The 25,584-nt window shown below is 34.8% G+C and overlaps 2 protein-coding genes across 7 annotated transcripts in view; one reads left to right on the top strand and one right to left on the bottom strand.

The window, feature by feature from the left end:
• Positions 1–10,922, top strand: part of LOC136125921 (CD302 antigen) — a 123,927-nt gene extending 113,005 nt beyond the window's left edge. For all 3 annotated transcript variants that reach the window (XM_065880916.1, XM_065880915.1, XM_065880919.1), the window contains 4 exons: positions 4,924–5,040; positions 5,833–6,006; positions 7,259–7,285; positions 10,720–10,922. In XM_065880916.1, coding sequence (XP_065736988.1) covers positions 4,924–5,040; positions 5,833–6,006; positions 7,259–7,285; positions 10,720–10,922 — 521 coding nt within the window. The remainder of the gene's footprint in view (positions 1–4,923; positions 5,041–5,832; positions 6,007–7,258; positions 7,286–10,719) is intronic.
• A 4,139-nt stretch (positions 10,923–15,061) lies between these two features.
• MARCHF7 (membrane associated ring-CH-type finger 7) overlaps positions 15,062–25,584 on the bottom strand; it is a 33,481-nt gene continuing 22,958 nt past the window's right edge. For 2 of the 4 annotated variants that reach the window (XM_065880512.1, XM_065880514.1), the window contains 4 exons: positions 22,147–22,256; positions 19,181–19,294; positions 17,656–17,704; positions 15,072–15,130 (listed from right to left, as the gene is read on the bottom strand). In XM_065880512.1, the coding sequence (XP_065736584.1) occupies positions 15,072–15,130; positions 17,656–17,704; positions 19,181–19,294; positions 22,147–22,256 (332 nt within the window). Of the gene's footprint in view, positions 15,131–17,655; positions 17,705–19,180; positions 19,295–22,146; positions 22,257–25,584 lie in introns of all 4 variants that reach the window. The other 2 variants (XM_065880513.1, XM_065880515.1) reach the window with 1 other exon arrangement.

Below are 25,584 nucleotides of genomic sequence, written 5' to 3'. Positions count from 1 at the left end.
GGAGTTTTGCTGGTCTTCCAAGATTTTTATTTCTATATATATGTATGTACGTATGTACGTATGGCTGTGTTGGGTCTCTGTTGCTGTGCACGGGCTCTCTCTAGTTGCAGCAAGCAGGAGCCACTCTTCATTGCGGTGGCTTCTCTTGTTGTGGAGCACAGGCTCCAGGCGCGCGGGCTTCAGTAGTTGTGGCGCACGGGCTCAGTAGTTGCGGCTCGCGGGCTCTAGAGCACAGGCTCAGTAGTTGTGGCGCACGGGCTTAGTTGCTCCGCGGCATGTGGGATCTTCCCAGGCCAGGGCTTGAACCCCTGTCCCCTGCATTGGCAGGTGGATTCTTAACCACTGCGCCACCAGGGAAGTCCACGAGATTTTTTTAAAGGGTGTTTCCCCAACAACTATTTTCTATCTCTTTTTTAAAAACCATTTATGTCAGGTATACTTGGACATAAACACAGATTTCAATAAACAAATTACATTGGAGGCTCAGAGCCAAGAAAAGACATGCTCCTGTACTCCTATTAGCTTGTATGAACCACAAGGTCAGATTTCGTCGTCCAGCTTTAATACTTAACTTCAGCAGTTAAGCAACTGCATACTCTACAGAGGCATAGTTAATATTTGTTGACTGACTTCCTCTACAACTAAACTGTAGTTAATTGTATTTGCTAATTTTTTTTTTAGAAAAAGAAGCAAAATGAAATTGAAAACACCCAGCAACTTTGAGGCCTGATGTTTGATTATTTGAAGTCCATTAACTCTACTTGTTCAAGTGGAGTAGCCACTTAGGAATTTTAAATCGTTGTATATAAATTTGCTTATAAAGTTTATCTTGTGTCTAAAGAAAAATGTCTTTTTTTCCCAGTTAAATATTTATAAATTCAGTTTGTCTTACTGATTTATTTTTAATTTCTCATACATTTCTGATAATCTCATCATTTATTTGATCATCCTCTACATTTGCTTCCACTCTGGAAATATCCATTTCATTGATGAATCAGAAAATTAGCTAAAATTCGTTAATATTACCATTACTTTTTTTGGCTAGGGTAGTGTTTTGGTTTAGAACAGTAGGTGGACATGAATTCAGTGTTTGCTATATATGAAGAAGGAAAAGCATAAGGAATACTAGGACATTTACATTTGGATTTATAAAATCTTCACAGGTATACAAAATCCTATCTTAAACCTATAATTAGGGGTATAGAAAATAGGTGACTTGTTACCACTTGGACTGCTGAGAGCTATATTTAGAAATATTCCCAGTGCTTTGTGGTAATTTACTTGATGTTATTTGTACTTATTTTGGGTACTGTTACTGTTCATCTAGGAAAATAATTGTGAGAGGCTAAAATTTTTCTTTTGCAACATTTACCTTTAATTTAGATATTTTCATTATAATAGAACAAATAAATATTTCCAGTTTTTCCTTTTTGTGATCTATGTATGAGCTATGTCACTAGCCATAAAAAGAATTAAAGACCCAAATTACATCTCAACAGGTAGCATCACTGGTAATGCATTGTAAAAAAAAAATTCGCTTGAGCACATGTGTTCTTCAGGGATTTGTGCTATCATTTGTTAAAGAAAATTAAAGTGTGTCTTTTTTCCTGACATATTAATTTAAGTTTATACAGTATTTACTTAAATTGCAATGTTAAAAATCATTCAAGTTCCATTGGCTGACACAAGATCAGAGAAAGGAATGAAAATCTCATCTCTGAACACCTAAGCCTAAACTCTAACCTAGTTAAATATTGCCCTTGAGGATTTTTCTAAAATGGCATTTTGGTTACATTTCACAACTAAGTACAAGTAAGTACGAGGGTAAAACAGATTAAAAGTCTGTATGACATTTAACAGGAGGTGATAGCAGCTAGAACTGATAAGAAAACCATAATAGAATTTTTGAAAATGGAGCTATGACTGAGAGAGAGAACCTTGCTGAATTCTAACTTTGGATTAAAGTATTAAGTATTTTAGAGGCTTCCCTGGTGGCTCAGTGGTTGAGAGTCCACCTGCTGGTGCAGGGGACGCGGGTTCGTGCCCCGGTCCGGGAGGATCCCACATGCCGCGGAGCAGCTGGGCCCGTGTGCCATGGCCGCTGGGCCTGCACGTCCGGAGCCTGTGCTCCGCAACGGGAGGGGCCATGGCAGTGAGAGGCCCGCGTACCACCAAAAAAAAAAAAAAAAAAAAGTATTAAGTATTTTAAAGGTCAGTCTTATTTTTTCTTTTCTTTTAAAAGTTCTTAATTACACGATTAGTGCACAGTCGCTATATAGAAAAGCACATATGCAAATATTTTAAAAATAAAATTACCCTAAATTGTACCATCCTAAGGAAATGTAATGACTATTAACATTTTGGTGAGTATCCTTCTAGACTTCCAACCCCTCAGGCAGATATATTTTAATAAAAATTTGATATGTATATATACATGTATATATGTATACATGTATATACTATATGTACATATATATTTCCATAATCTACATTTTCCCTTAAACATATTTTTCCATGGCAGTAAATATAGAATGCATATTGCCTAATAACTGTACACTATTCCTCTATATAGATATGCCGTAATTGATTTAATCCTCTAATATTGGTTATTAAATTACTTCCAGTCTTCCAGTGTTGTAAATGTGATGATCATCAATGATTGTGCCTATTTGAGCAGAGCCAATGATTGCCTTGCATACATCTTGCCAAATTGTCTCCAAAAAGGTTTTACTAATTTTTACTCCAACTAACCACTTATGAGTTCCTATTTTTCTACACCCTAAGCCAGCACTGTTTAATTGGCACGTCTGAAACTCTTTTTATTCTTTTACCAGTGAAACTGCATTTTTCACACACTTCTTGTGTTACATTTCCTTTCGTGAGGGTGAATTCTTTTTTTTTAATTGAAGTATAGTCGATGTACAATACTAAGTAAGTTACAAATTGAACAATACAGTGATTCACAATTTTTAAAGGTTTTACTCCATCTTTGGTTACTATAAAATATTGGCTATATTCCAGTGTTGTACAATATATCCTTGTAGCTTATTTTATGCATAATAGTACCTCTTAATCCCCACCCCTATGTTGCCCCCTTCCCCCATCCCTCTCCCCACTGGTAAGCACTAGTTTGTTTTCTATACGTGTCTACTGCCTTTTTAACAGTCTGAGACCAATTTTTTTTTCTTCTATTAAGGTGTTTGCCTGTTATTTTTTATTCATAACAGAGCTTTAGTCTGCCCAGTTTTTCTTCTTTAACAGTATGGTTTGTTTGGGGGGAGATTTTAGGTCCTGTAGTTTTCTTTTCCCCTGTAGTTAAATTTTTTTAAGACTCTTTTAAAAGATGTGAAAGTAATTGCCTAATACAAATTTCTCTTACCACGTCATGACCTAATGGTTCTTTCTCGTCTCCATATATCTGTTAATTACCAAAAGGTTACTGATTTTAGAGTGGTGTCCTAAGTACAATGGCCTATTATTTAAGTTTCCTATAATTTCTCCGTGTGTTCCCTGGATCAGCAGCATCAGTGTCACCTGGGAACCGGTTAGGAATGTAAATTCTCAGGCCTCATGTTATTCCAGCTAAATCAGAGCCAACACTGTTTTAACAAGCCCTCCATGTGATTCTGGTGCACACTGAAGTTGGAGAGCCACTGATCCAAGGCAGTATTCTCAAGTTTTCGGAAGTTTTTGTTAAGTCAGGATGATTTTGGAAGAATGTGATTTAGTAATAGGAAAGACTTCCTCATCTCTCCATGTAGTACCTGGATTAGTTGTAGTACCCAAAGCTTCCAAGATAACTTTAAAAATGTTTAGGATCAATGAACTTCTCCTTGGAAAATTATGAAAATTTTAACTTCTAAAATTACTGAGACTGGAAAGTCATGTTTCTTAGAAACATTTTGATGTTTATTCCTCACTTAGCTGAGTACAGCTGAAAGGATGTATTTTTCCCAGGGGTTAGATGTACCTTCCCCACCAGATTTCTGGTTGCTTTTAAGCTCTGATGTCATCATTCATTCTTCACTTGCAAAAACATGCAATATCATGAGAGAAACGAACTCCATTAGCGTTTTCTCCTAAGTATCATCCAGTTAAGACAGTGGAATGATTTTTTTAATTTGCAAGAGAATCTTTGTTGGGTTAAGAAACAAGATTAAATATATCTGGGAAAAGTGAAGTTATTGCTAATATTTTATAGGCTGCTATGTAGCTTATAGATTGAAAGGCTAAAAAATGTGAGACATAAAATATATGTGGCTGCTGCTCTTTACTCAAACCAGGTGAGACAGTAGCAGGAAATATCAGCTATCCAATGAGAACAAGGACCAAGGACCTCCTTTATCACTTTCCCTAACCAGAACTTCCCTAAGGGCAACCACAGAGGAAAATATGGGAAGGCATAGGCTTCAGGCAGCAGGCACATGGTGGCCAGTTAAGTGAGGCAGGTCAGACACTGCTTGTTACTTGAACTTCACTAGGTCTTGGGACTGTTCTGGCAAGTTGCCCTGGTAGTTTTCAGCTCTCCTCAGTGTGGTCAGAGCTACTCCTCCCTATAATTGTGAACTGAGGGCAGGAGGGGCCATGATTGCTAGAGGAAGGGGCAGTGAAAAGTTGAGATGCAGGAAGTGTATTCTACTGCTCCAGCCTTCCCATGATGTTTTCTTTCCGTGTTGTTTACGAGATTACTAACCCTAAGTGAATGAAATAAAAAGTATGATTCTGTTCAGTTTATCACATTAGCATTTTACTTTTCTCATGAGTATATTGTCTCTTCAGAAATGTGCATGACATTTTCCAGCTTAATTTTTTAAAAGGATGTAAAATATAATGTATTATAATAATGTATAATTTGTATATACTTCATGTGATTTTCATTGATTTGGGGAACATGCTGATTTCTTCTCCCTAAAATAATTTCAGGAGCAGACATGATAAGCATACATAACGAAGAAGAAAATGCTTTTATACTGGATACTTTGCAAAAGCAATGGAAAGGCCCAGATGATATCCTATTAGGCATGTTTTTTGACACAGATGGTAAGTGATATTCTTACATTTTTTTCTTAATGTTAGTAAAACTGATAACTTTCTTTTAGATTCTTCAATTCTGTAGTTCGCTATTTCCTGTGGTTTCCAGGGATTGTATTTTCAGTATGCACCCATGTACCACAGCTTTCCCCTGAGCAGCTCAATGTGTGTCACATATGAAAGTTAAAGTTGATTCTTTCATCTGGATTAAAATATGGTTCTAGGCTCAGTATTTCTGTAATATGGTAGGGTAATAAAAATTGGTACTAGTGTCAACAATAGGATAAAGATAGACAACTGTCAGGGTAATACTATGTAAATGTATTTACTGCCACTGTTGAAAATAGAAAGTACATAATTTTCAAAATGAAATGAAATTACTAAGGTTACCATCAACATTTTAACTATTTTCTTGACTATTTCTTCATGAAAATTATATATATATTTTAATCACAAATGGGATCTTCTTCAGAACCTTTTTGAACCAGTATCTTTTGCCTGTGTACAGGATATATTCCTCCTTCTAATTTAAATCCTACAATTAGAAGTTTAGACCAGACATATCTTAGTAACTTCCCACCTTTAAAACTAGACCCAGGAAATCCCTGGTGGTCCAGTGGTTAGGACTCCATGCTTTCACTGCTGAGGGCCCGGGTTCGATCCCTGGTTAGGGAACTAAGATCCCACAAGCCATGAGGCGTGGCCAAAAAGTTTAAAAAAAATAAAGCTAGACCCTTTCTTTGACTTTCTTTTAGCACATTTTATACTGTCATAATGTTAAAAATTTTCCTTAACTGACAGATGACAGCTTCAAGTGGTTTGACAAGTCAAATATGACATTTGTTAAGTGGTCAGACCAAGAAGATGGCAAGGATCTAGTTGACACCTGTGCCTTTTTGCACACCAAGACAGGTGATTGGACAAAAGGAAATTGTGAAGTTTCTTCTGTGGAAGGAACCCTTTGTAAAGCAGCTAGTAAGTATAATTGAAGGCCTTTTTCCATTCTAAGAGAGGTGGGGAAAATAGGGCTGGTTTTAAAATAATTTTCTTTGTGATGTGTGCCTCAATATAAAGAGGAAGTAAGACTTCAGAAGATACTGGGTTGGTTTGCTCCCAAGACTCTTGGAAGTCAAATATGTAATCCTATTACATTTCAGAGGTAGGGCCAGATCATGTGAACCAGGCATACTTTTATTCTATCTGCTTATTCTTAGAGCTTCTAAGAAGTCAAAAATTTCTTATGTTGTTCAAAGGAATTATAATAGCCTCTTTGTGATTTGGTTAAACAGTGGAAGTGGTGAAAAATAATCATGGCTGATTCCAGAATTCTAATGTTAGCGTACAAAGAATTTGATTCAAGGACATCTTTGATTAGGCCAAGAAAAATTGCATCCTAGTTTATAATTTACTCTGGATTAAAGTATAAGTTTTTTTCTCACACATCACAGTGCTTTCTAATGAAAATTATCCTGTCCCAAAATATTTTCATATTATTCTTAAACATTAGACAGTTCTTTTATGTTTTAGAAAGAATTTTCTCACTAAAGACATTTAAATTTCAAAATACGATTTTGGGTTGCTTGAAACAAGACAGAAACAGCCATTTCCCGCATTGCATCCTTAATATTCCCCCCTTCTACTCCAACTGCAAACCAAAACTATACATCTGCCTCTGATTATTTCCTTTCTTTACATCTGGAACTACATACAATTTTTTTTTTTAACTTATCTCAGACTGATCAGTCACACTTTTATGGTAGTAGCATTTGACTTCCAATATTTGTTGAATTTTTAGAAAGTTGGTTCTTTTCATATACTATGCCTCAGGGCACCATTATATAAGCCAATTTTTTAATTAAACTATAACTTCAAAACATCAGAAATAGTGAGCAAGTCTGTACTACCAAGGTAAGGTCACAATTGTATACTTTTACTGTTTCTACAGACTTTCCAACCCAAATCCTCTTATTTCCCTCACTTCATCACACTGTCTTTTTCTTGAGTTCCCTTATTCTTTTTCCACCAACTGAGCTAATAAGTTTTTACCTCTCTACATCCTTTTTTAAAAAAACTGAGTTCAAAACAGATAATAAAGACACATGACCAAGCAACAGAAATATGGGTAATACTAAGCTGTTAAAGGGTTCATTTTAAACTACTTTGAAAGTGTTTAGAAGCATTCTTAGAATAAGGCATACTTAAATTATGATTTTCTTTTGTATTCTAGTCCCATATGAAAAGAAATATTTATCAGGTAAGTATGGTCTTTTGTTAAATTTTTCCCACAAGAAAATATATTAAGAAAGAATATATTAAGAAAGAATATATTAAGAAAGAATGTATTAAGATTCTAGCATATTAAAGTAGTACTGAAGACCTCTTTAATTATATGACAGTGTAAAGTAGAACAACTTTTATAAGAATACAGAAAGACTTGACACTTTAAATATATCTGCAAGTTATGTATGAAATGAACATTTTTTTAAAACCAAATTCTATCTCCTCATTGCTCCATTATCTGTTTTTGTGGAAAATGACTGCATCTTTTGTTAAAAAATTTTTTTCTTATAGTTGTAATTACAGTTCATGAAGAGTCTGTCTTAGGGCTTACTAAATGTATTTTTTGGGAAAGGAACAGGTAATATATTTACATGGTTCCAAAAGCAAAACAAGGCAAACACTGAAAACTGTCTCCTCCTACTGTGCCTCCTTCCATCCTATTCTACCTGAACCCTTATTGGGCACTAATTCAGTTTCTTCTTTAAATGTCTAGTGTTTCTTTTGCCAACATAAACAAATTAAGAGGTATGACTTACTTTTTTATTCACTAAATATCTCTCCATATCATTACCTATAGATAAATCTTCATTCTTTTTTACAACTGTATACTCTTCCATTGTATAGATACATTCAATTATTTACCAACTCCAGACCCCTACTGGGTTGTTTCCAAACATTTGCTATTGCAGTGCTGCAAGGAATGAATCACCTTGCACAAAAACATGTTTATCTTAGATTCCCTGAAATATAACTGCCGTATTGAACATGAATATATAACTTTGATCAATACTGATAGTTTCAGAGAAATTGTACCATTTTGCATCCCCAAAAATAATGTATGAATGCCAGTTATGAAATTTTTGCAAATTGTGTAGCATAGTTTTTAACCTCCATATTTTTGATGTGTAATTGAGGATAAAATGCACCATCTTAAATGTACACCTTGATGGTTGCTTATGTATACACCTGTATAACCACCACTCAAATCGAGATAGAACATTTCCATCACACCACAAAATTCCCGCATGCCTCTCCCAATAAATGCCCACCCTACCAGCATCCACCCTACAGGCAACCACTTTTGATTTCTATCATCATAGGTTAGAGTTGTTTGTTCTTGAACTTCACATTAATGTAACTTTTTCAGTCAGAATATTTTGATTCATCAGTGCTGCACATATATATTGTACTTTTTCTATTGCTGCATACTACTTTATAAACACACCATAATTTGTCCATTCTCCTGTCTATGGATATTTGATCATTATTAGTCTGGCATGAATGTGATCGCACTATGAACATTCTCATACTTTTTTTTTTGGACCTTTGTTCTCATTTTCCTTGAGAGTGAAACAGCCGTAGGATAGCTAATAATGTTTAGCATTATTAGAAATAATCAATTTTTCAAAGTGGTTGAACCATGTTAACATTCCTGCTGACAAGTTCCATTTGCTCTACGTCCATCCGATGATGGTCTTGTCAAATTTTAGCCATTCAGATAGGTATGTAGGGTGATCTTATTTTTATTTTTTTGCGGTACGCGGGCCTCTCACTGTTGTGGCCTCTCCCGTTGCGGAGCACAGGCTCCGGATGCGCAGGCTCAGCGGCCATGGCTCACGGGCCCAGCCGCTCCGCGGTGTGTGGGATCTTCCCGGACCGGGGCACGAACCCGTGCATCGGCAGGCGGACTCTCAACCGCTGTGCCACCAGGGAAGTCCGAGTGATCTTATTTTAATTTCCCTGATGAAAAATGAAATTGAGCACCTTCACACATTTATTAGCCATTTGGATATCTTCTTTTAAAAAATGCCTATTCTTTTGCCCTTATTTTTTCCTTAATATCATGATTACTCAGTTTGGAGCTTGCTATGACAGAAGAGGAGGAAAGGAGTGTTTATGGGTTCACTGGGTTCATGTGTATATAGGAGAGTTAAATCCTCAACTCTTCTATAAGATGAATATAACATCTAAAAAAAAATCAAACAAAGCACCACCTCACACTCATTAAGCTGGCTATCAAAAAGAAAAGAGAAAGGGAAGAACGGGAGAAAGAAAGGGAGAGAGAGAAAGAGAAAAAAAGAGAGAAAGGGAGGGAGGGAGGGAGGAAGGAAAGAAAAGAAAGAAAACAGAGGGACTTCCTGGTGGTCCAGTGGTTAAAACTCTGTGCTTCCACTGCAGGGGGCACGGGTTTGATCCCTGGTTGGGGAACTAAGATCCCACATGCAGCACGGTGCAGCCAAAACCAAACCAAAAAAGAAAAAACAGAAAATAACGAGTGTTGACAAGAATGTGGAGACCGTGGAACCTCTGTGCACTACTGATGGGAATGTAAAATGGTGCATCCACTGTGGAAACAGTACAGGAGCTTCCCCAAAAATTTAGCATAGAATTACCATATGATCCAGTATATACCCAAAAGATGTGAAAACAGGGACTTGAACAGAATTTAAACAACCATGTTTATAGCAGTATTATTCTCAGTAGCCAGAAAGGTGGAACCAAATCAAGTGTCCATCTACAGATGAATGGGTAAGTAAAACATGGCATATACATAGTGTGAATATTATTCAGCCTTAAAAAGGCAATTCTGACACATGCTACAACGTGCGTGAACCTGGAGGGCACTAGGCTGAGTGAAGTAAGTCAGTCACAAAAGGACAAATACTGTATGGCTCTAATTATTTGAGGTACCTGGAGTAGTCAGCCTCGGAGACAGAAGGTAGAATGGTGGTTGCCAGGGGCTGGGGAGAGGGGGCAATGGGGACTTATTTAATAACAGTTTTGCAAGATGAAAGTTCTATAGTTGAATGGCTGTGACGGCACAACAATGTAAATGTGCTTAATGCTACGAACTGCACACTCTAAAATGGTTACGATGGTAAACTTTGTTATGCATATTTTACAATTAAAAAATTTTTTTAAATCAGAGAACAGTATAAGCATGCATGGAGGCAAATAACAGAAGTAACAAGAGTGGCTGCTTTGAGGAATGGTAATTAAGGGTGAGTAGTAGTAGGGCAGGAAGAACACAGTATTATCATTACATACCCTGTAAAACTATGAATCTTAAGCTATGCACATGTATACTCTGGATAACATAAAATGATATATGCAAACAGAAATATATGGTGAAACCTTCAGTGTGGATGATTTCCATTTTAGGATCTTAAAGTAGACTGGAGACCTGCAAAGTTTATTTCAAATTTTGAAGTATGGCAATTATTCAAGCTAAGAAATATAAATCTTGATAGGAATAAATGTATGTAACTGTTTTTCTAACCAATGTGAGAAATTCTCAAAATAGTGAAATATTTATGTGATGAAACTATATTTGTGCTCCCCAAAAAGCAATGCTGTCAACTTGTGTATCCTGATTTCCCATATTTTCTTTTGTCTTTTCCTTTTCAGATAACCACATTTTAATATCAGCTTTGGTGATTGCTAGCACAGTAATTTTGACAGTTTTGGGAGCAGTCGTTTGGTTCCTGTTCAAAAGAAGTTTGGATTCTGGTTTCACCACAGTTTTTTCAGCTGCTCCCCAATCACCTTATAATGACGACTGTGTTTTAGTAGTTGCAGAGGAAAACGAGTATGATGTTCAATTCGACTAAGGGTCTGGAAATCTCAGATTAAGACATCAAATACCTTGACAATGATTCCTATGCAAGACTTTAATATAAAACCTAACAATGAAAATCATGGTTTTTATGATGTATTACCTAATTCCAGTAACGTTCACTATTCTCATGTAATCACTGACTGTGACAAAAATTAATCTTTAGGATTATAAGAACAAAGTTTTTTAAAAAGGAATAATCTTAGATATAATTTAATGGTTTTAACCACCTCCCCAAATGCACCTTTCACTTGAATGAAGGAAGGCTTAAAGCCCAAGTATTAATAGTAAATCAGGTTAAAAAAAAAAACAAAAACCCAGTCTACTTGTTTTACCTCCTCCATCTTGCCTCCCAGAGTGAGTTGAACCACCTTGGTTTATAGTTGAATTAAAAAAAAAAAAGAAAACTTCTACTTATCACTATAATTTTAGCAATCGCTAGGCCTTTAGTAATTTCTATGGTCTTGCTCCTTTATCAATAAGATATGGAGAATAAACCTGACCTTAAAATAGATTCTCTATATTTAGATATCACTTATGCTGGTTACTCTGATAATTCCTCTATTTCCATCTTCATGATTTACATGTAGAAAATTTTACAGATTTTTAACACCCCATATGCCATGTAATTGTACAGTTTCAGTACTTTTAGAACACTGTTTTGGACCGCAAACAAACAGTATTTAGCACTGATCATAAATGGTCAGAATTTCAGTAAGATTTAATAAATTTTGTGAAACGAAAACAAATTACAGCCATACCAGGAAGGTGTAGAGGAGGCTGGCATTGCGGGTAACTCTCGGGTCATAGTGTCCTTCAAGGATTTTTCTCCTACCGCCATATCTGTTCCTATATATCTCATGTTCCCCAAGCCTTGATGAAGTTTATCATTCAATGACATGAAACCTGTGTAAGCAATAACTGCAGAGAAAAACTAAATACTACTGTAGTGATCATGTTCAAAGTTTTCAGTATGTGTATTGTACATTTTAAGACAATGGTGAAATAATCATTTGGGGGGTAAAAAATGAAAATGGAAGAAAGCTGAAACTATGATTTCTTTAGCAACTTAAAAACACAGTATTAGAAAAGATAATGTATGTACTTCACATAAAATTGTATTTACTTTACGTAGAAACTTGGAAGTGCGAGGAAAGTAATCTCTCTCCCTAATGCATATCCCATCTATCATCTTATGGGAATACTTTTCATATGGATAGAGACACTATCTCTCAAGGTTGACCAGTGGCAACGAAGTCCTAGCTTGCGCCATCTGTTTCCACTGGCCACCATTGAATCAGAAACATCCCTCGTCACAATTAATGGCAGTTTTCTTAATGAGACATGAATAACTGCAAAGTGAATAATGTGACTGTGTAGTACTAAAAAATTTTATACTAGGTGTTATTACAAAACAATTTTATACTAGGTGTTATTACAAAACAATTTTATACTAGGTGTTATTACAAAACAATTATGCTCTGTAAAAGCTTTGAGATTTTGTGTATTGATTGAGATGTCTATTTTATTACTGATAGAGTATTAATAGCGCTGCTAATCGTGAACATTAGACTGGAATTCCTTACTGCTTTTGCTACTCAAATTCTACCACTCCTTTAAGAACTGAGGCCAGCCATCTGTTCCTTAAAGCTTTGTAACTATCAATCACAGATCTTTACAGTATCTAACACAGTAGCCACTAGCCACACGTGGCTATTTATAAAGTTCATTTCCTCACTAGCACTAGCCATATTTCAAATGCTCAGATCACATGCAGTTAGGAGCTACCACGATGGGCAATGCAAATTGTAGAACATTTCCATTATCATAGAAAGTTTCAGTGGACAATGCTGCTCTAGAGTCTCCCCTTCCACTTCTACATAACTAATTTTCTTCAGTTCATTTCAATAACTTCTACCTAAATAATGACAGCTCTACCAAAATGGCTGTTTTAACTGATTTAATTTTCCATGTTTGATTTTATTTTCAAACAAGTCCTTAAAGACCCCGGTAATGCAGTGCTAAATCTTAACTCTCTTTATATATCTGAACATCTGCAGTAGGCCCTTGTGTCTATTTGGTGGTCGACAGATAACCGAATCATTCAAGTCTGTGTTTATTTTTAATATTAACAGTAACATTAGCATGCCTGTTTATATTCAGAATGTATAAACTGCTTTCTTCAAACATCTTGGTTCTACCCAATAATGACAATGTTAATTCTTATGCTTGGCAACTATTACTATCATTACTTTTAGCTGCCATTTACTTTTAACTACATTTTCTTAGGAATTTGCAATCTTAAATTCTTAGGAACTTGAGTAGTATATGGTCTCTATTTTGTTCAGAATTTAAAGGTGATACCAATGAAAGATTTTTCTTATTCCCTCTAATTCACATTTATAGGACATATGAAGCTAATACAATATCGAAATACTGAATGGTACAAAGGAACTACAAGAATACTATAAAGCCCAAGCCACTGTCTGTATCTGTCATTTAGCAGTTAATATAGCAAAACCATAAATAAACTGTATGCACACCAATGGAATGTTTTCTACCATTTACTTAAAATTTTTAAATAAAAAATTCTGTGGGTTAAGACACTACATTTTCATGCTGAGTTCTATTAAAAGCATAAATGTTTCAAATTCAAAGCATCCCTAAAGACCTGTAGAATAGATACTGATACTGACATCCTTAAATTTTGCATATCTGCTTTAAGGAAGGCAACACAAAGATAACAGGCAGAAGTTGACAGGCAGAAGCTGAACAAATATTTTAGAAACAAACAATTATATTTCATATAAAATGGGATTTAAAATAAGATTCTTGGCTATAAGGTTTGAAGGCTTCTTTGAGCACCAGTTTAAAAGGAAACATTTCAAACTATAAAGTAAATCAATCAGTATGCACTTTATTTCAAGCCGAAGTTTTACATTAAGACCAACAATCTGACTGAATGTGGGCAAACTGTTGATTCACATGTGAGAAATTACATGGTTTCTATTTGGGTTCTGAAAAAGTAGCTGGACAAAAGACTTTATTTAACCTGAAACCCGCCTGAAGGCGTTTTTAAGTGTATCCTAAGGGTGTTGACAGAGAAAATATACAGTGTTATGGACATATACACAACTCAGGACCACAGTATGGTGAACAGTTAATGTTCATCTCTTCTCTAAAGGTAGTGAAAAATATTAAGTCATCAAATAAATGCTTAGAGTTACCAAGGAACAGTTAAAAACGACCAGGATCCAAACAGGTTATTTATATCATATTTATCTATAAAGAAGTGACAACACTAAAAAACACATTGAAAACCAGTGTTTTAAATTAATGTGGGATTTAAAAATATTTAACTTGAGACTGCAATAATATTTTTAACCAAATAGCATCTGACTGGCAATTCTGATATAATTTACAGCTGTAATATTCCTAAAAGGAATATCTACATACTATGGCCTATCAAATATAATCTGCATTTTGCACATCAATACAAAAATTCATCCATTTGTACACTTTATATATTTTAAAAATTAGACCATTGCTAAGTGAATTTAGAATTCAAATTAAATTTGGAAACCTAATATAATGAATGCTCTTAACTTTCTCCCCATTTTTTTTTTTTTTTAAAACACTGGAAGCAAATGATTATGAAAATGAGACCGCAACTTAAGGCATTTTAAAAAGAAAAATAATTAGGTGCCATTTGGCAATTTATTCTAAAAGCATACTTTGTCCCACTTTTTTCACTAACGAGACTAAAACACCAACCTTTTTTCATAAATATAACTACAGTAATCACAACACAAAAAAGGGCTGTCAGCATTGCTTAGATATTTAAAACAAGGGTAACACTTTCCCCACTCATCTAAAAGAAAAATACTTTTAATTACCAGTTTATAAACATCAGATTCACTGGCCATGTTAAAAGGCCCAGCAGAATTTTAATTCAGCAACACTTGAGAATGAACATATATATACATGCATAATATGTGTGTGTGTATATATATATATTTTTTCATTCTATATATATATAGACAGTAAATGTATTCAATAGGTATTTCCCCAGAAAATTAATTCATACTTAATTGCCAGTTTTAATAAACACTGTTCACAGATCATCCATTTGTCTCATATGAAGTTAGGCAATATCAAATGTTCTGTTATGGTCTCCATCTTCTTCAGAATCATCCTCTGAAGCTGTTGAAAGAAAACAGGATGATCAAGAATGATTTTAAGGGGGATGAGAATGGAAGTGTAAGTATGAAGCCAGAACAGCAATGACTTGTACGATAAAAACCCCAATGTAGTATATGCCAGGGTTAGGGCGGTCTGACTGTGGGTGAGGCCCGTCTACAACGCTCCCACCCCCACACTTTTTCTTCTGTTAGTTTTTATTAAAATGAAAATGTTTAAAAATGTGATTCAAGAACATCTAAAAAGTTTCTGGGATCAATTTGTGTTCATAGTAGCTAATGAGAAATACACTAGAGAAAGAAAGAGTAAACTTAAGGCAAGTGCTCTCACACACCTGAGTAGAATCTGGCTTATTACCGCTGCATGTTTGATGTATCCCACGAGAATGAAAAAAAATGTACATAGAATAACAGGTTTATGGGTGTTCTTGAAATTTACATCAGAGCTATGTCTATACAATGCCAAGAAAAAGCTCTAGTCAGTCAAAAAAGCTTTATATAGACACAGCCTAAGTTAATATAATTGAATTTAGTAAAAACCTTTTGTTGAGATTATTCCTATGCCTCCACGTCAGAAATTTATCACTCTTGCAACATGTCCGACCTCAATTTATTTTGAAGTCATTAGTGGCTCAAGAGTTTAATATAAAACTTCCACGAACGTCTTTAAGAAGGACACAGTAAGTACAAGACTATGTAACTGTCTGCATGTGAAGGAAAACGGAAGTTCACTAAACATCCTACCAGCATTTCCCCTATTATCAAGGACAGAAAGGTTAAATAAATGTACACTCTTCTTGTATTTAATACTGGACAATTTAAGGGCAACCAGCAAATGGAATCAACAAGAAAAAATTATGCAACACGTATAGATGAAACTTCAATCTCCATATATTTACCTTGCAGAAATTTAAAATCCACTTTAAATAAATATCAAGCATATACTTAGCTCATGAAGAGTAAATCCTATGCTTAACTTTTATGCAATATCATGGAGAAATGTTAAACTAAAAAATAAAATAGCTTTTCAGAGAATTTCTCATGGTTTCTATTGGATTAAAACTCTACAGAACAAAATTCAGTCAGCACCAATTTTCAGAATGTATTAATACTCTAGTACTTAGAAGTTAACTTGTAGCACCCACATCTTTCACTCTCAGTTGAGTCTGGGTATATATTTCAACTTCACCTTTTCCCTCTCATTCACAGGTTGGGAGTAGACCCTCCTATATGTTTAGAAAACTAAATTCTAAATGAGAATGTTAGTTAAAAAAAACAAGCAATCTGGGGAAAATGTACACTGCAACAAATTACTCTCATCACGTTTGACAAAGTATCAATTATAATTTACAAAAGACAGAACTAATCTTTGTACTAGCTAACATGATGGATCTGAACTAAGAAGGAATGAAGGAAAAAAAGATTTACACTAATGAAGTCCCACTTTATTATACCATTTGATTCCTTTATATACCATTTCCACACATACTAACTAAAATTGTGAAAATGCATTACCTAGTTGTACCTCTAATCCTTTTAAAACTTAAAAAAAACCCAAAAAAACAAACAAACAAAAAAAACCTTACTTCAAAGGATGCTAAGCTTTCTCTAGAGGTAAAAATATTATGCACACTACAGGTTAACAGTCCAAGTATTTTGAAGATGAGTATAGAAGATAATCAATTGGAGAATATATATATAAAAACACTTCAAAGAGTGTACTGGAATCTGATCATGGGATGCCAGTTGCTTTGGGTGAAAAAGCACAATAGGGTAATCTTGGATTCCCAGGAACTGTTCCAGAGCCACCAATATCTGTGCCCACCTGGTATGAAGCACCCTGGAGGTTGTAGGACTTTGAGAAGAGGGTAAGCTGTGCAGATGCCTGTAAAGATTTGGGCATTAAGTGCCTTCACATAGGAGCCCAGGCAGAAGTCCTAAAGCTGGAACGTGATCTTAAGAGATTGGAGCTGCTGGCGGAGCTGGCTGCCTATTAAAGGTCCATGAGGACCTGAACAAGGAGCAAAAAAAAAACAAAAAACTATGGCTTCTGTTAGGGACTCAGAATTAGGACTCTTTCACCATTATATTCCTAGAACTATATATAAACCCAGGGAACACCTTTTATGATCTAACAAAGCTAAAGAACAAGTAAAATTTCACACACAAAAAATCTAAAGAAGTGTGTTTTGATTAGTAGTTAAACGTCTTCTTTTAAAAAAGTGTTAACATTAAAAGTGTTAAAATTAAGGTGATTAAATATATTTTTTTATTTTAAATAAAATACCGATGGTTATAATAACACCCTTCCATACATTAAAATTAATTTAATTTTTTAAAAATAGGCTCTTAAAAAACTAGTGTCAGTTGCCCAACCCATCTTTCCCAAATCAATTATTCTGGTATTATTAAGCCTATAAATGAAGCTCTAATTTGGTAGAAAGAGTATATATATACTTAGGTTTTGCTCTGTGGGTTTAATTTGCAAAAGTAAATTCAACAAGTCTGGGGAGGGGAAATTCCACCTACTTTCGAGATCTTCCATATGTGCCTGAAGAGTTCTTGCAAGGTTAATAAACTAGAAACAATGCAGAAAGAAATACAGTAGTTTAAATGTAGCAAATGGATCTAAAGAGAGAATCAGTATAAGAGATTCATTTCTACTTAAAAGTCAAACATAATTTTAAGCCTCTAAATAGGGGGTCTTTCTCCCCCCACATCAAAACTTACAAGCTTAAGGATATGATTTTTTAAATGTCTTATATAATCATTATTACCTATGTAAAAATCATATATTAATCATGTAGAAATTGGGAGCAGATATAATATTCTATGAATACCGCTGTCTTCTTGCATTGATATAATACTTCCAAAAACTATGGAGAAAAAAAATTAAACCTCTGCATTTTGGACCCAAGTGAACTTTAGTGGTCAATTAAAATAATAAATCAGTATTTTCCTGCCTAGAAGTATTACATTTGACTCCGTACTTTTAAAAAAATCATAAAAGTGACTTCCACTTTAATATTAACTTGTGTATACCTTTTACAAAGGCATGAATTCAACACATATTATTATATACTTCATATGGTTCGTTCACTCTGAATAGATAAATTGCCTGTTTAGAAATCAAGAGCTCTTTGCTCAAATTCTGAAAGCTCTTGATAGTTCGTTCTCTTTTCTCTGAATGATAATAAATCTGTCAACTGGCTCACAGGAATAGTGTTTACATGATTACAGAAAAATGTTCTACCCATATACACTGAATTGGCTATTTGATAATTTTCAAAATATAATGGAAACATTATACCTCACCATAAACTCTACTAAATTTTCATCACCAAGAGAATATCTATATAAAAAATAGTTTGAAGGATATGTTTATGAACACATTTCAAGATATTAGGTGTTCAGAATGCTACTGTACTGAGATATAGACTCTAGTCCCCGCTACATAAAATGGGCAAGGCAGTATAAATTTCCATAACAGTCCCATTTAATTAAAAATACCTAACAAACAGCTAGCTTAAGTGTTAAATTAAGGTAATAGGGTATAGACTAAATACCAAATAGTCCAGATCTTAAGTAGTTTGAAATATGGAGGCTTAAAAACTACTACACTGGTAATCTTTTACAAGATAGTAACAAATAAATTGAAGTTAATTTCCCATACTCTTTCAGTTTTTGGAGTTCAATTTCAGGTTTCTAAGTTAAAATACTGAGTCTTGTTTTTGTTTTTTAATTAAAAAGACATTTTCCTTAGTACTTCCAATTCTGTCCCCGTTTTTCACTGAAATATATTCCAATCACCTTCAAGAGCTAGAAAATTACTTCTTTTTCTAAAACAGCTTTATGAGAAAATAAGGCTGCTTGATAAAGAGGTAAGGCAGACAGCAATTTCTATTAAATCTACAGTACCTTTAATTTTAAGAAAGATTTTAATGTAAGAACTCCCCAAAGGAAATAGACTGTGAACATATAAAACAATCTGCTTTCCAAAGCAAACACTTGTTGCATCACAGCCTCCCTTTTCCCCTGCTCCAAGGTTACTTACTCGGACACGTGTGCTTGGTTCATTCGTATTTCCCATCATATCAGAAAAGCTTTGTTCGCACAAGTGCAGTAACACAACTAGGTAGAGACCAGAGCTGATAAACTCATACTCAGCCTTCAAAAGGGAAGCAAACGAGAAAAAGAATATGGAGAATGAAAAGTTAATAGACAAGAGATTGACATCCAAAGTATACTGAGAAACTAGAGGAAATGTATTCATATCCAGTAAGAGATACAGCATCATCCATTAAACCAAGAAATAAAAAGTCACGCTCCATAATTTCATAATTTTACTAATGCTGTAAGGTGTACAAATAGGTGTGTGAATATTCTCTTTATTTTCATACAGTCTTCTTTTATGTAATTTATATAAAAGTGGGACTTCTAACTCATTTGATGGTAGAATGAATGCTCTGGTTCTATCAAGTTATAATGTGCCTAACAGATTTTATTAATACAAATGGCTACAAATGTTTACTTAAAATTATCATTTCATCTATAGCTAAATCAATAAATTATACAATTAAAACCTAGTCAAATGGGTCAGGTGTCTATTACATAATATAATTAATTTTAAGGCAACAGCAAATATAAAAATGAACTAATAAAGGTAATAGAGTAACTGTTCTTCGTATCATTCACATAGAAATTTATAGTGGGTAAAAACTGTCCTTTGGTTCAAACTTATTGTTCTGAAGCTAAGAATACAAGTCATGAATATCGTGTTATTAAAAACCTAATCTGTCCTGTAATTTTTATACAGTGAACTACCTGTAAGTTGTACCATTTTTGGCAATTAACTCATCTGAAGTTAAGAACTATATGTTCTTAGTAACAACTTCAGCAAGTAACTGGTTATCAGATTCCACAGAGCATTCAAGAAATCTGAAATGGACTTATTAAAACTTTCTTTGAATTTTCACTTACTTTTCTTATTTTTAACTTAAAAGGAAATAAATTTATGTCCTCAAAATTTTTAAAAAAATTTTAATGCTTATCACCTTGAAAAAATTGAAGTTACTGGACAATGAGGAAATAAACTGCATTAAACTAATCATTTCAAATGAAGAGTAGTTCTTGGGCCCCCAGAATCCAAGATTCACACAGAACAAAGAAGTTAAAGCCAGGAAGCTTAATCAAGACTGTCATTGCTTTTACAATGACTCCACCTAATATTTCCTCACACTTAAATTATTTAAGATTGTGGGTCATTAAATCCTTGGAGAACCACGAAAACATTCCTGGTTGAATCGAAATGCCAAAGAACCACCTTTAAGAGACATGATGGAGCACCTAGAGAAGGAAGAATGGCAGAAGAAAACCATCCTTTGAAACCTACTCTCATTTTGAGAAGATGAAAAAAATAATTTTTTCTTTCCATCATTCTATTTTTACATACTCTTTCCCCCGTTCTTTAAAATACCAATGCTCAGCTATCTAGAAAGACTCCTTAGGGATTGAAGACAACTCCTTGCTGAAAACACTATTCTCTTTGGACAAGTGGCTCATTAAAGAATAAAGTAATAATTAGTATGAATAGCATCTATGCTACATCAATTGCCTTAATGGTTCATTAATTAAATCAGTGATTCTTAACCTGGATCTAAGTAATCAGCTTCAAAGGATCTGGGAATCCCTTAAATCATATACAAATATTGTGTCTTTGTATATTTTGTTAGGAGTGTGATTTTAATCAGATTTTCAAAGGGTATTCATTATTCCCACATTTTAAAAGTAAAGGGTATCCATAAAAGATCATGTTGCTTGATTCCATTTATATGAAATATCCATAATGGATAAATCCAGAGAGACAGAAGGCAGTTGGAGGTTGCCGAAGGAAGCAGGGGACAGGGAGCAACTGGTTAACGGGTACAGGATTTTCTTTAGGAGAGATGAAAGTGTCTTGGAAGTAGATGGCGGTGGTGGTTGCACAACATCGCAAATATACCAAATTGTTCACTTTAAAATTTTTATGTTTATGTGAACTTTACCTCTATCAAAAAAAGGGGGGTGTCCACTACTCCTTAAAGTGTTTTTCAAGCATTCATGCATTCTCCCACCATCATATCACTTTTTATAACAATTATGCTAAGCACACTTGGAGAGTACGGCTCTTGAGTCATCCTTGTAATCTCCTTTAACATCTTTTTTCCCCAGAATTTTCCTTTAGGAGGAAGAAAAGGGGGAAAATATTGAACTCTTCATTCTACCTATCTAAGCATCTCAAAAATTTTTTTAAATTTAAAGCTTCAAGAAACAAAAATTAGTGACCAAATCATTATTAGGAGGAAAACAGTTATCAATAATACCCCAAAATCTGAGAAATGAGAATATTTGAAAAAAAATTTAATAAGATCAGATTATTCATTATATGAATAGACTATAATGACACAAATACTAAAAGAAAGAGGTTTATAAACAATGTGAACTTGGAATAAAAGATTTCATAAGTTGTTCAACATAAAGTTGGAGGTAGGAATGAGGAGAGTGGAGCGAACCAGGATAGTAGAAGAACATGGGGGCAGATAGGCACATAAAAAGCTATTCCTAACATAAAAAAAAAGGAAGGGAGGGAAGGAGGGAGGAAGGAAGGAAGAAAGAGGATGAAGATCCAGGGCTTGCTGTTTCAAAAATGTTCTAGGACTAAGAGGTATTCACAACTAAGACAGCTCTTAGCATGCCTATTTGGGGACCACTTAGTAAGCCTTTATTTTCACTTTTATTTAGCAACCATATAATAAATTTTACCTTAATTTTAAACCTGTGACTTGCTTTTTTGCCTTTCACTTTCAAAAAGTTACAGGAAAGTAAAGAAAAATTATAAAATCATACCTAATGCAGTAAAAGAAAATTGTTATTATTATTTTAATGCAGGTTTTCTGACCATGATTTAATCTTTTCTTCAAGAGTTGTCCTTTAAGCACAGAATAGACACTTACCAAGGTAAATTAGGCAAAATATACTAACTTGTTCATTTGCATGAGCTCTATGTAGTTCATGAATATCAAAATCCTCCAGGTTAAGCTGCAACTTCTCTTTACAGAGTTCACAGGTGGTTACAGCCTCTAGCGAAGAACCTGGTAAAAAATTACAAGTAAAGCTTAATTTTGCAGGGTCACCACAAAACATTTTTCCTTGTAGGTTTAAGCTTGGAATACAGAAAACTGAAAGGAAGGCAGGGAGGAAGAGATAGCAGGGAGACTGTGCTACGACCATAAACCAGTAATGTCTCCTAAAATATCAATCAGTAACACCTGATGTGCATGTCAAGTCCTACTCTGTGGTACCTAAGCCTCCACCCATTATTTGTGGTTCAGCCCACCAGATGCTCATACATTTTGATATGGGAAGCTGACAATGGAATGTTATCTGTACGTCCTACTTCCTCAAGTACTCTGGTAAGATGCCAAGAAAACATGGTATCTAAAACAACTAGTTACATATACTCAGGCTAGCATCTTTAATGTGACAACATATACTAAGACCTTCTGTGGTCTAAGAAATGTGTCTTCCCTGCAGGAGAGAAGGCAAAAAAAGGGATCCACCTTTGTTCAGATAAAAACAGCCCCCCTCCGCCATGAAAAGAATGAAGTCCTTATACATGCTACAACTAAGTAAAATAAGGCACAAATAAGATACAAAAAGGACAAATGTTGTATGATTCCACTTGTAAGAAATATGCAGAAAAAACAAATTCACAGAGAAAGTAGATCAGAAGTTAGCAGGGGCTGGGGAGGAGGGGGAGAAGGGTGTTAGTGCTTAATGGGTATAACATTTCTGATTAGGATGACTTAAAAGTTTTGTAAATAAATAGTGGTGATGATCACAAAACATTTGGAATATACTTAATGTCACTGAATTATATACTTAGTAATGGTTAAAAGGGCAAATTTCATGCTATATCAATTTATATTTTACCACAATTAAATAAAATTCCGTCTGTCCTATAGGCACTCAACATTTGGTTACTCCTAAGCTTCTGGCTCCAATTAAGTAAGTCTTGTCTAATTAAATAAATAGACATTTTCCCCCTTGTGTTTATTTTTAGACAGGGTTTTAAAATGAAAAAATGTACTAAAAATTAGAGCAAGTCATGTGCATAAACAAGATAAAGATTTAGATTCAATTTAACTAACATTTACTGAGTGTTTGTTATGTGCCAAAATAGATTAGAAGTTCTGGAGATTCAAGGATAAGTCCATAGTATTGTGACCTGATGGAGAATATAAATAATGTGAAACTTCAGAAGGCTTTCTCTTTCTTATCAGACATTTATTCTCTGATTCAGAAGCAGGAAAAATGTGATGGTCATAAAATATGGATACTGGATATCATTAAAACAAAGTCTTTCACATCTTAGGGTTTCATTTTTCTCTTCCATGGAACAAGTGACCTACAGAAGTTGTTCAAAAAGGCCATACGCAGATGGGAGGAACCCATTTATCCCTACAATCTTTAATCCAGGACTCTGTCCTTTACACCCCACCTCATTCAGTAGGCCCTGACTGCATTTGCCTAAACTTGTACTAGACGTATTCTATTCAGCTTTGAACATCCTATAGAGTTTTAACAGTCCATATATAGTAGCTGCCTAATAAATGTTGAAATGAATCTCTACCAGAGAATCACCTACCAGATGGGGTCTTTATGTAAATACGAGAAAGCCTTGTGGAAACTTAAAAGGAAGGTTCAGTTCTTGAGATCTTAACATTCATTTGACCATGAATACTTATTATTACCTTTAAAACCTATTTAATTGAGTACTTACTATGAGTCCAATACTGTGAGAAACTATTCATAAACATCATCTCATCTGACCTTAACAACAAGCTATTACTCAATTTTATTCATGATGAAACTGAGGCTCAACCCCAGACCTACTTAAAAATGTTTAGGAATGGATGTGAGGCATCTATGTTTTTAAAAACTCCAATGGTTAATATTTTGATCAGCAACCAGGGTTCAGAACCAATGTTAAAAGAGACTTACTCAAAATCCTATAGTTAAGTGTTGGAGTCAATATTCCAACCTAAGCATGTCTAACTCCAAAAATCCAATGTTCTTAGACAATACATTGTGTTATCTGTTTTCCTGCCTACATAATACTAACAATCCAATTGCAAATATAACAGAAGGTGAGTCAAGTTGTTTTTCATTTTGGTAATACCTAACATCTCTGGACCCTTGCTAAGTGTCAAGAACCATGCTGAGCACTCATTTTATCTTAATAACACCCCAGGGTGGTGACTAATAAAGCCTATGAGGCTGTCATAACACTATACAGCCAAGAAGAGGCTGCTACAGGTAAGACAGCCCTATCCCACAGGTTTGGGACCAGGTTAGGTTACAAGAAAAGATAACTCCCTACCCCAAGGAGGCCTTTGCTAACCTTGCTGCAGGAAAAAAGTTTCCCACTAGCCTCGTAATCTCCAGTTTGAATAGGTTACTCAAACTCCTCCAACAGGTTATTAAAATTAATACCATCATACCTCACAACCTGTTTGCCTATGCTACCCAGCTATCATCATCAGACTGTCCTTTTCACACAATTATGTACATTTATTACTCTGGTCTAATTTCCCACCCTACTAGTCACATTCTTACCCTACGAGTAACATTTCACTAGGTCCTCTGGTACTTATAGTCTAACATTAAATTCATCTTAACCAATCTCCTTTATGATTATCTCTTCAACTTCAAGCCTGAACCACAGTGCCTCACAAACTGATACATACTCTTCTGCAGCCATTTTTTCCCCCACAATGCTTTGTACCTCAGGACCAAGAAATAGGGATAGATGCCCCCTCCCCACACCTATTGCTGTTTTGAAACTCTAAGTCCCTCCTCATTCATTAATGACTTTAGCACGTCTCTTCTTTACCCAGCTTATTTCTTGGCTATTTCAACATGCACATAAGACCACATTTGATTCTGACTTCCTCAACATCCTTGCTTCCAATATTATTACCCTTCCCCACCTAAGCCACCTACTTTATGGTCATACCCTTGACCCTGTCATTGCAGTGTACTGCACTACTCCTAAAATCCGTATTTTAAACATCGTCTCCTGTGCACCTACAACTTTTCATCATTTTAGCTCACCTACTCTGGCAATTCTCTTCAATGTCACTGAGATTCAAAGACACTGACCCTACCACTTCTCGCTACTTACTAATGTCCTTACTCCCTTCCTTATTTTGTCTAATTTCTAGGCTTACCACAACTACAGCCTTATAACACCCTTAACTCCCTTCATCATACTTGCCTGGCAAAGGTCCCAACCCCATCGAACTCAAATCCTCATCTGTATCCAAGTATCTGAAAACTGCTTCTGAAAAAAATGTACCTGTATCCCAATCCCACTTTTAAATCATATTCATGGCCACAGATTTTTATGGACATTAG

Source organism: Phocoena phocoena, chromosome 7, assembly GCF_963924675.1.
Source record: "Phocoena phocoena chromosome 7, mPhoPho1.1, whole genome shotgun sequence".
Lineage (NCBI taxonomy): Eukaryota > Metazoa > Chordata > Mammalia > Artiodactyla > Phocoenidae > Phocoena > Phocoena phocoena.
Note: the sequence above shows the minus strand (reverse complement) of the source record. Positions and strands in the feature narration are given on the sequence as shown.